General features: G+C 40.1%; 1 protein-coding gene across 1 annotated transcript in view; it reads left to right on the top strand.

Moving 5' to 3' along the window:
• The first annotated feature begins 231 nt into the window (after positions 1-231).
• FAM171B (family with sequence similarity 171, member B) overlaps positions 232-11,429 on the top strand; it is a 53,060-nt gene continuing 41,862 nt past the window's right edge. Inside the window, exon 1 of the mRNA XM_004674458.2 lies at positions 232-566. Coding sequence (XP_004674515.1) covers positions 341-566 — 226 coding nt within the window. The 5' untranslated portion in view covers positions 232-340. The remainder of the gene's footprint in view (positions 567-11,429) is intronic.

Raw genomic sequence — 11,429 nt, 5'->3', positions numbered from 1 at the left:
GGAGATCTGAAGAGCTCCGGAGGCTCTCGGTCTCTTCCATCCTCCGCAGCCGGGGTCGGACCCAGCGCCCAGCTCCGAGTGGAGCCCCCCGCCACGCAGCAGCTGGCTGTGGTTGATCTGCCCCGGCCCTGGCGTCCGATTGGGCCCGCCCCGAGCATCACGTGCGGGCGGCTGCTAAATTGCCCCACCCTCTGGTCCCCCACCCCAGCCTCTTCCTCCCGATGAGGGTGAGCGAGCGAGTGAGCTAGGGAGCGGGCGGCGCTGCTGGAGCCAGCAGCCCTGGCGCAGGCTGCCGCCCGGAGCCCCGCAATGTGCCGCCGCGGCCCTGTGGCTCTCCGCCATGGCGAGGCTCAGCCGGCGCGTCCCTTGCACCCTGCTACTTGGCCTGGCCGCGGTGCTGCTGAAGGCGCGGCTGGTGCCCGCGGCCGCCAGAGCCGAGCTCAGCCGCTCGGATCTCAGCCTCATCCAGCAGCAGCAGCAACAGCAGCAGCAGCAACGGCAGCGGGAGGAGGCTGAGGAGGAGAGGCCGGAGGTGCCGGGGGCATTCTCCACGGTCTCTGCGCCAGGTATGTCCCGCTGCCCGGCCCTGCCTTCCCGTTTTCTCTGCGGATCTCTTCGGGTATCGCTTCTCTTTCGGGTTCCCCAGCCAGATCGCGTTGCCTGTTTCTGCCTATCCCCACCTCCCCATACTGCCTGCCCAGGACTCCGCTTTGGTTTGGTTTCTGGGTTCGGCCCTTTGGGTGGTGAGCTGAAAACACAGAACCACAATGGTGGGGAGGGGTCCGGAGGGCCTGGGATAAATAAATGCCCGTCTTCTCCTTCCCTTCCTCAAGTCTTCCCTTTGCCTGGGGAATGACTGTACACACACACGCACACACACTCCCTCTCGCACACACACGACACACACGCACACACGGTTCTCAGATCCCTTTAACATTCTGTTCTCTATCCTTTCCTCAACTAGACACCGAAAAATCTTGCAACAGACACCCACACAACCCTTTCACCATCTTGCCTCTCCTGCTCTATTTAAATTTAGATCTGGGGAAAGAAATCTTGATTTATTATTCATATCTGTCTCTTCATATCCCGGGAAGGGTTTAAGGCATTTTTTTTCAAGACTGTATGATAGAATGAATAAGACAAAATGAACTAGGAGTTGGTAATTGAAGGAAACAGAGAAAGAAGTGGATGACAGAAAAGATAAAGTCTGTAGTGGTATTAGAGCTGCAAAAGCCTGACCCCAGAGAGGGGAATTTCTTACTTGTTTGTAAGACTTAATGAGGCTGATTCTGGGCACTGTTTAATGAGGACACAGATACAACCTTTAGTATGTGTAGCTGAAACAGTCCTTCAGTTCCTGCCGCCTTCCCCCTCCCAATCAAAAACACTACCGGCAAGTAAAAAGCTGGATTACCCATTTTAATATTAATAGCTTTCCTCCCCCCCCCCACCTCTGTTCTCTCCCTACAGTAGCGCCTGACTGCTTTTTGGAAAGAAATCAGTGTTCTGGCTAGTGGGCTGAGGTTTCAGCAAAACCAAAGTGAATTACGTTTTTGATTTAACATCAGCCCAGAAATATTATACAAGGTATTGAAAATGAGATTTTAAAGAGTGGAATCAGCAGCTTATTTTGTACTGCTTGCTCATCGTCAAAGAGCAATACTCTAGCATGCCAGCTGCGATTCTTGCACAGCCAGGATGATTTCATTTATCAGTGTTCTGAGCATAGGATGGAACCACCAAAGTGTGCAGGAAAACATGTGTTTCTGACTCCCTCTTAAACCAGTTAACAAGGCTCAAATGTAGCTAAAAGTCTGACAGGTTTGCGGTGTGTAGTGGTTTTATCACCTGGCTTTTTGTAAGTCAGTGCTAAAAACTTGGGTCAGGTAGGGTTGCTGTTGAATGTGTTCTTTGCTAAACTTGGGAATTAGAGATGGGAGAGGGATTAAGGGCCCTTCATTATGAAAGGGATTGTGTAAATTAACTATGAACAAATAGAGGACAGTGTTGGTTTGCAATGTGTTCTTGAGTTATTTTTCAGGAATGTTAAGTAAATGGGTCTAGTGTGCTATGATATGCGTAGGTTGTGATGTATAGCTGCAATAATACAATTTTTTGATTTTAGCATACACATTTGTGAGGGGATGTTTTTGGACAGGGTGGTTATTTAGGAAACCAGCAGATTTTGTCTTCTTTACCTATTAATCAAGATAAAAGAACCACTACCTTACCCAATAGATCAGGCTAGGCCTGAAAAAGTAACATCTGAGCACTCTTGTTTTTTCTCTCAGAAACTGTCTTCCAGAGCCAGTGGCAAGAAAAGAACAATTTAATTATTATTTTAGTTACTATGGTTTTGAGTTGTATAAGGAAACACAACCGATAAGCTAAGTTAAAGTAATCCTCTTTGTGTGTTGTGGTCTCTGCATTGAGCTGGTCTTCCTACTTCAATATTTATTTCTCTACTGTCTGTTTCCCCATATAGCTAGTGATCTTTGAAAAACATTAAATAGTATAATTTCTGTTCACAGTGCTTTGTCTTCTCATCTCCTTCACACTAGAAGGCCAGATCCTAAAAATGGCCTGCAAAAACCTAGAGCCTTTGTATGCCCTTCCCCCTCCACCTCCTATTGCTGTCCCTTACTCTCCTGTAGCCAAGCTGACTTTGTTTCTTCAATTTGCAAGTAAGTTCTGGTGGGGGACCTTGCACTCCCCTCTTTCTTTACCTGAAATTTGGGAACTTAACTATCTTGAGGTTTGCTTCAAATGGCACCATCACAGAGGCTGTTCCTGATCAGCTGTCTGAAATAGTAATCTGCAAGTCCTTTCTCCCTGGTCCTCTTGCACAGGTATCCTCGCTCTTCTACATAAGCCTGACTCCCCTTACTAGAATGAAAGCCCTCTGTGGCCTGAACTTTGTTTTGTTCCCTGCTGCCTGTCTGATATCCAGAAGAGTACCTGTTATCGACGAGTGCACAGTTTTGATGAATGAATAAATGAATGTTGTTGTTCAGGATCTCTCTCACCTTTTGAGTATTTACTATTCTACATCTTCTGAAATAAAGAAAAATGTCAGTAGAAATATTTAAGTAGAGGTTATAAAGTATGTAAAATGTGAACCTTTGGTTTTCATTAATTTCAGTTTATTTTATGAGACCATAGTGAGTTGGTGCATAACAATACTTAAGTCCATTTACTGGGTTCTGTCAAGATTCTATACCCAAGTGCATAATCCTCTTATGACCTAGTAGGTTATTAACATATCTTTTAATAGCTGTGATTGAATCTGATTTCATTCTTTGCCTCTGTAAAAGTACTTTTGATCATTTGAACATGTTGTATGAAATTACAGGACTTCTCTCAGGCAAAATTTTAAAAATTAAGACCTGTGTAGTGATTGATACACAACTGAGCTTTATTAGTTCATAGTAGAGAGATTATCCACTGATCTTGTTTAACATTCTTTGGATTTTGATTCTGAAAATGTCTTTTATATTGCTAAAAATAAAATGTAAAGCTAAAGTCGAACAAGGTATTAAAAATTCAGGATGTAAAGAAAACCGGAATTTCCATTATCTCATTAATTTAGAAAAAATTTTTAGAAGCAGCGGTACTACAGTACAACTGTCAAGTCAGTTGTTTTCTCCAGTGTACATACCAGCTCACATTTCTCTATCTGCACCAATATTTGTTAAAAATAAGTAGTTTGAGTAGCCAGGGAAGAATTAATTTGGGGTGTTGGTGGTAGCTGAGACAATGGTATCATATTTACTCTGAAGGCCCATTAGATGAAGGCATGCTGGGAGTGGGGAGAGGAGTGAGAATAACAAGCTCAGTTTCAAGAGCTCCACATGAAATGCAGATGCAGGGCTCTCCATGAATTTTTATAAATGTCTTCTGCATATAGAGAAAGCTGCTTGAGAGGCATATTTCATATTTTCATGGTATAAAATTTTGATTGTAAAAATTTCACTGATATATATTTTTGGATGCTTTATGCATATGTATATATTTATACTTAGGAAATATCAAATAAGTAGAAAGTAATAGAATAGTATTTTTTTAAAGCCCTTACCATTATCAACTTTAACAATGACTAAATTCTGCTGTGATTGATTTACCTATACTTATACCTATTACCTCTATGTGGGATTTCCTGGGGGGGGGGCGGTGTATGAAGAAAAATGTACACATGTACCTTAACTGTTTTAATAAGTAACCTTTAAATCTATCAAGATGTAGAATATTTACAATTTACATCACCCTAGTAAGTTCCCTCATGCCCTTCTCCCAGGCAATCCCTGGTGTCTACCCAGAGACAACTGCTGTTAAGATTACTTTTCTCATAGATTAATTTTGTATTTTATAGAACTTGTGTCTGGCTTCTTTAGTTCAGTCTAATTTCCATAGGCTTCATTCATGTTCTGTAGTTTGTTCCACTGTTTGAATTCCTGCTGTTCTGTAGTTTGTTCCACTGTTTGAATTCCTGAAATTTGTCTTATCACTTCTGTTGATGAATATTTGGATAATTTCCAGTTTTAGCTATTGTATGGATACTTCTTGATAGCTCTTCAGTAAGCCTAGGAAGTAGTTGCTGGACTACTCGGTATAATTTTGAAGATTTTTTTTTTTGGTCATATACTATGTAGCTGGAATCTCACAGAATAGAATTTAATTAAAAATAATAAAATTCATAAAATGTTACTCCCTATTTTTTATTCAAATACCTTGATTTAAACAAACCTGATAGAAACTTCCCATCCATAAAACTGTTTTTTGAAAAGATTTGTTTCTGTTCAATGATTTGAAAGTGTGATTAGAAGTTGACTGTTCTATCTAAAGCCTTGAGGTCATATACCCAAGTGAAATAATTATGATTTCTTTCCAAGATTGCAATAGCTAGAGGGATCTATTTCTTGGTGATTACATGCCATTGTTATGAATTTGAGCCCAATGTATTTAGTGGTGATTTTTCAATATTCTTAGTGATTGAACAGAAACTACCAAATACTTTTCTGAAACCAAATTCTTCCCCCCTCAGCATATTGGACTTGAGTCTCTTTAAACTGTCTTTCTAGGTTAGCTACAATATTGTTATCCACCTGACTTAGTCTACTTAGTTTCATTTGCCTTAATTTCCTTTTGTACCCATTTCTTTATGAAATACATATAGTATTTACAGTTTGCTGTAGGGAACAAGTGTGCTTTGGAAAATTCTGAAACTATGAAAGTTATGGTTTGTAGTGAAATCCTATAAGCTGATGAAAGCAGCTTATTTTGAAGATTCTGTTTGGAGAATCTTTAAGAGACCTTTTGAGTAAGTATGATCCATACATCTGAGACATACTAAATCTGTGCCATTCAAATTCTTTTTCTTTTATGACTGTCATCAAGACCAGGCAGTATTTTTAAATACTTGACATCTGTGAGTATAAAGCAAGCTCACTTGAACTAAAATGAGTAATTGAGTGCCATTTCATGTAGGATAGAGTGTCCAGGAAATGGTAATTGCTTCCCATCATTACCATCATGTCATATATTAAGCTTCTCTGAAACCTTGAGTTGATAATGCCTGTTAAGCTTTTTGTGATAAGGTTCTATGTCTTGTACAGAACTCTAGATTTAAAATTAATTTCATTTATATGTGAGTGGGATTTCAATTCTATTTATGTGCTTTTTCTCAAGTTGGTCTCTAGATTATAATAATATAGGGGATAATTTAATATTAAACATTTACCCTAGACATTTCCCTGTATTACAAGTTATTATACTTCAGAATTTTCCTTTTCAGTAAAAAGTATTTTTTATCAAGCACACACATACACATATAGCATATATATATATTTATAACACACACACTCACATATATATATATAGAGAGAGAGAGCAAAGATTTATTTGTGCATATAGAACTGGGGTACAGGCCAGAGATGCAGGGATGGTGAGAGGATTCACCAGAGACAGAGTGGGGAGCAGAACAGATTGATTGACAAAGCACACTGCTGAGGGGGAGCAGCGGGCTGGTCAGGAGAGGTCTGCCGCCCCATGTGGTCACCTCCAGGGCAAGCTGGGATTCAACTCATGCTGAACTGGCTTTAGCTTCTTAGTGCTGTGCTTTCACTCGCTGCGCCACCAGGGAGGGCCCAAGCATATATTTTTGACTGTTACCTCTGCAGAAATGTAAAATACATACCCAAGCCAAAACACAGCAGTTCATATCTATGCACTGAAATGCTAGCTGGACTTTGTCGTGTTCACCAGTTACAAACTTGTGGATGTGTCCAGCCTTAACCCAGGATTCATCCTGTGTGGCCCCTGGCTTATCTGACAGTAAGTACTACAGAGATACTGTAGAATTTAGTATCTTTTGCACTTTTTGAAACAAAATAAAACCAAGTCCATGATTTTATTCTCACCTATTTACTCCTTTGCTTTTTCTGTAGTAGAAATATGGCACAGAAACAGGATGAGTAGATGCATGATTTTATCTTTCTAATGATTTAACCATAACCAGAAATTGAAAAGAAGTGGCAAAGGCCTTGAATTTTATGACTGAATTTTGTGAACCATTCTACCCTTCTATGTTTTTGGAAAGGATGGAAATTAAGCTGTCAAATATTGCTCTCTATGGCCAAGTGGTTGTTTCTCCAAAACACAAGGCTTGTCGCTAAGGTTCTCTCAGACCTGCATGAGTAGGGCAGAAGTCTGGGTGGCTGGAGCATGATTACCAAGAGATTATCCATTTACTGTAAAAATGAGTAGAAGGAGGTCATCTTTTTTTGTGTAAAGGTAAAGATAAATTAGGGCTTATTTTTATTTATTTTTTTAAGATTTATTTATTCGTACAGAACTGGGGTACAGGCCAGAGATGAGGAGGGTGAGAGGATTCACCAGAGACAGAGCAGGGAGCAGAACATGCAGATCAACTAAGTACACTGTTGACAGGAGCAGCGGGCAGGTCAGGAGAGGTCTGCCGCGCCATGTGGTTCTTCTTGGGGCAGGCGGGAATCGAACTCATGTGAAATTGACTTAAGCTTCTTTGTGCTGTGCTTTAACCCGCTGCGCCATCAGGGAGGGCCTTAGGGTTTATTTTATGAACTAAATGAATCATGAATGGCTCATGTTTTCATGACTCACTTTTGAACTATAATTAATGATTTATATACCTGAAGTTAAGAAAAATCTATGTATTCCTACACATTTAAATGAATGTTATATTTCAAATATTTGCACTTAATCAAATGCCTTCTTTTCATAAAATAAGTGCTCCCTAAAGCATATTACACATTTGTGCTGTTAGAGTCTGGTTTTTAGCAAAGCAACATGCTTTGATACTTTCCAAAAAATTCACTGCTTCTTTATATTACTCTCATTTATAATCTTATGAAAAATCACATAATACACACAACATGCACAGTATTTTTCTTAACATATTTTTTGTAGTGTATGAAGCAGCTAATCTGATTTAATACTATCTATGTAAGCAATGTCTATTTTCAATTCAAGTAGGTAGTAATTTAAAAGCAAGTTTTTACTGCACAGACTATAATAAAGTTTCTTGGAATGGTAGTAGATTCTTGGCATTAGGAAGAGGTAGAGGCCCTCCCTGGTGGCGCAGTGGGTTAAAGCACAGCACTGAGAATCTAAAGCCGCTTCCGCATGAGTTCGATTCCCGCCTGCCTGCCCCGGAGGTGACCACATGGCATGGCAGACCTCTCCTGACCCGCCCGCTGCTCCCCTCAGCAGTGTACTTCGTGGATCTACCTGTTCTGCTCCCCACTCTGTCTCTGGTGAATCCTCTCACCACCCCTGAGCCTCTGGCCTGTACCCCAGTTTGTATGCACAAATAAATAAATCTTAAAAAAAAAAAAAGAGGTAGAAATGAAAGCCTTAGGACTTTCCTCTGGAAGTGCTTGGAAAGTGTATGACATATGCTAAAAATACATCCATACCTTAAAAGAAATTGTGGTACTACCTACCAGTTAAAAATTCTGATAAAACTACTGAGGATAGTATGATGATTTCCTTCAGAGCAATGTGACTAAGATGAATGAACTTCTTTTGTAATTTAAACCTACCTAGTTTGTGAGCCAAAAGTCAAACGAATGTATATTTAAAAATTGCTTCTGTGTCACAGTATTTCCCGTATGGAGGAAATCTGAATCAGTACTTCGGTAAATGTAGGACGTGAAGCTGTAGGAGAAGCATTTGGAGACTCGGGAGAAAAGGAGAAGTAATGCAACTTGCTGGGATGAGTGTAGAGTTGTCATGGGGGAGGGCAGTACTCACCATGGTGAATCTTTATGTCAGGAGCTCACTACACCTTAAACCAAGTAAGGCAGAAATTCTCAGGAACAAATGGGAGGGTGTAGTGGATACATAAGCACCATGAAATTAATTATACAGTCTGCAATTATCCAGTACCAGAGCTCTGTAAGATTTTCAAAGGGCTCCTTGACCCCCAAAAGGTTAAGAAAACCTGCCACGATTAATTAGGACTTTGTACGTGGACTCAGTAAGAAAAGAACAAAGGTAACATTCAGACTCAAAAATACCATGTCTTTTCTTAACAAGTGAGGTTTTTGTTATTGTGCACACGTGATGGGTAACATTATAAGCATGACAATAGCAGGTTTGAACCCTTAAAAGAGCTGATTGCTTAGGATGTACGTAGTAGCCCGGATAGTTCTTTTAGCTTTGTACTTCTTGATTCTGTATGTAGAATGGCTACTGATATGCAACAAATATCTTTTGATAAATCACATGACTTTGAAATGTTTTGTATATAACTCTCATGATATAATTATCCATGGGGTACCTTATACCTCCAACTATCCTCTGTTCATAAATCTTTGGCAGTCAACCCAGAAATTCTCTAAATTCTCTGCAGCTTGGCTTTTGGTTATTCCACTGAAAGATGGGGTCTTTCAGATTAAGTTAATAATTTCGATAAGGGATGTGATGACTTTGTGAGTCGTCTAATCCCCCTAGACCAGATTATAAACCTTGGTCTTAACAGATGAGGGCCTATCCTGTTTGGTTTTAATTCTAAAGAAGGCATTTTTAAATCCTAAACCTCTCCCCACCTGCTGAAACAAATCTTCATCTTTGGTCTTTAAACTGTTTGGGGGGCCTAAATAGTACTTTCAGCACATAGCAATGTCAGTCTGCAACTAAGCCTGCTATTTTCATTGCCAGTGCTGTTCCAGGCTCTCAGAATTAATCTCCCACCTTGGTAAACCCCATTATTTGCCTTACTCACTTTTTGAATTCACACCTCTTTGGTTTCACAACTGATAATACTAGAAATGTTAGATGCTACAAGTGCTCCCAGAGTGAATAATTTCTGCTTTGAGGAAAAGCTTTGTCTTGTAGAATCTTTCACTTGAAAATCCAAATGGAGAAATTTGTATTTCCACACATTCTAATGTTCCAAAGATAAATAATATGTGTTGAGACTTGGAAAGCTGCACTTCAGAGAACAGCATGGGGCACAGGCAAGGAGGTAAAACAGGTATGTCCCCCGCCCCCAACAAGTTCAGTCTTACTGTGACCATCATGCTTCCTTGTGTAATCACCGACTCACAGCCTGGATCTCTGTGCAGGGATGAGGCTGATACAGCAGCTGCTATATTGGTAGTAAGACAAAGCTAGGTGAAAGATGGTGGTCCTATCTATTCCCTTTTCTATCAGTATTCCTCATTAACAAACCAGTATCAAGTCTATACCTCTTGAATAATTTGCTACAAAAGGACCATATTTGAAATTTAAGTAATAATGCTAAATACAACACACGTTTGATATTTCAATATATAGGTTAGTAAATGTAAAAGTATATTCTAAAACTTAAATGTAGAAAAAAATATTTAATTTTCCATTTGATTAATGCTGACTCTCTTCTCCCTCTCCCCTGGCACAGGGTGATCTCGTCTACTCCACATGCTTTAAATAACACCTATATGCTGAGACATCTCAGACACTAATTATTTTGACATCTTTATGTGGCTACATCACAAGTATCTCAGTTTAACATGGCAATAAGCAGACTCTAGACTTCCTATTGCATCTTCTACAACAAAAAAATTTATTTTTTAACTGTGACCCACTGCTGTCAGTATGGATCTTACATCCCCAGAATTCAATTTCTTGTAACTGGAAGTGTTTACCTTTTCACCATTCTCTTGTCACTTATCCTCACTGATACCAAGAACCAATAAGGTGCTCTCCTGACCAACAAAGGAGAAGTTACCACCTCCTTCAAGACTCTCCCAAGTTTCCTCATTTGTTAACTTTTCTCCATCTTCACACTCCCTACTCTAGCTCAGGTTACTTTTGCTTTAGGTCAGGTTAGCATCAGGTTAGCAACTGGCCTCCTGATGTCCATTCTTGATGTTTGCAAGTCCATACTCCACAGATCAACCCTGGGGAGCACTCATCCCCACCCCCACTAATTATTTTATTTTTAGTTACACAGCTGATCAGTTTTCTCATAACAAGAACCAAGTCAAATCCTACTAAGACTGATACAGCTTTGCATGATTTCCCACTTGACTCTCAGTTCTAATTTCTCACTTTGTGACACCACACACTGCAGTCTTCTGTATCTTGAGGGTGGCAGATTTTGGACCTCCGGGCCTTTCACTACTTGTGTCTCTGCCAGCCCCACTTCCCTCATGCAACACGTGCAAAGGTGCACGTACCAGTTATCTAATTTATTGCATTCAAATTTCAGATATTAGCTTGAATTCCAACTACTTTTGACTTTCCATTTGAGCTAGGTCCCCCTTTCTTGTGCTCACCACTTGCTCAGGTCTGAGACACCTGCGCTGGGTACCTACCTATTCCATGTTTGTTTTCTCATCGAGCTTGGAAGTTAGATGAGGCCAGATGCAGTAATTGTTTACTTTGGGACTGCACTTCTATAGAAATACTTGCTGAATGAATACATTAATGAATAAAAATGTACTCATGGATACATATGTGTATAATTGAATATTTTCTTATATTCCTGTGCTTGAGCTGGTTTCTTTAAAGCATGTACAACTGGAAAAGGTAATATATAGAAGAGAAACTCAGTCTTTTGGAGTGAAATGGCCAAAGAATATAGGCTTTGGATCAAGAGCAACACTGGCTTTAGAAGTAGCAGGAAGGGAAAATGGGTATTTATTAGGGAATTCAAAATAACATAAGTGGGTATGTTTATGGGATTGGAGATGGCATACCAGACTTGGGTAGTGCCTTTTTCTAAACAAAACTCACTGGACATCTACTTGTCAAGGACTTCATCACTGACTGCAAAGAACACCCAGTGGGGACATAGAGCAGAATGACAAGAGAGTGATAGGTGTTAATTTAGAGGTATGTATGGGATACTGTGGAAACAGGTTTGGGGTAAAGTAGCCTGTTTAGCAGAGGCAAGCACACTA

This window comes from Condylura cristata, unplaced genomic scaffold (assembly GCF_000260355.1).
Source record: "Condylura cristata isolate star-nosed mole 26May11 unplaced genomic scaffold, ConCri1.0 scaffold00002, whole genome shotgun sequence".
In the NCBI taxonomy this organism is placed as follows: Eukaryota; Metazoa; Chordata; class Mammalia; order Eulipotyphla; family Talpidae; genus Condylura; species Condylura cristata.
Note: the sequence above shows the minus strand (reverse complement) of the source record. Positions and strands in the feature narration are given on the sequence as shown.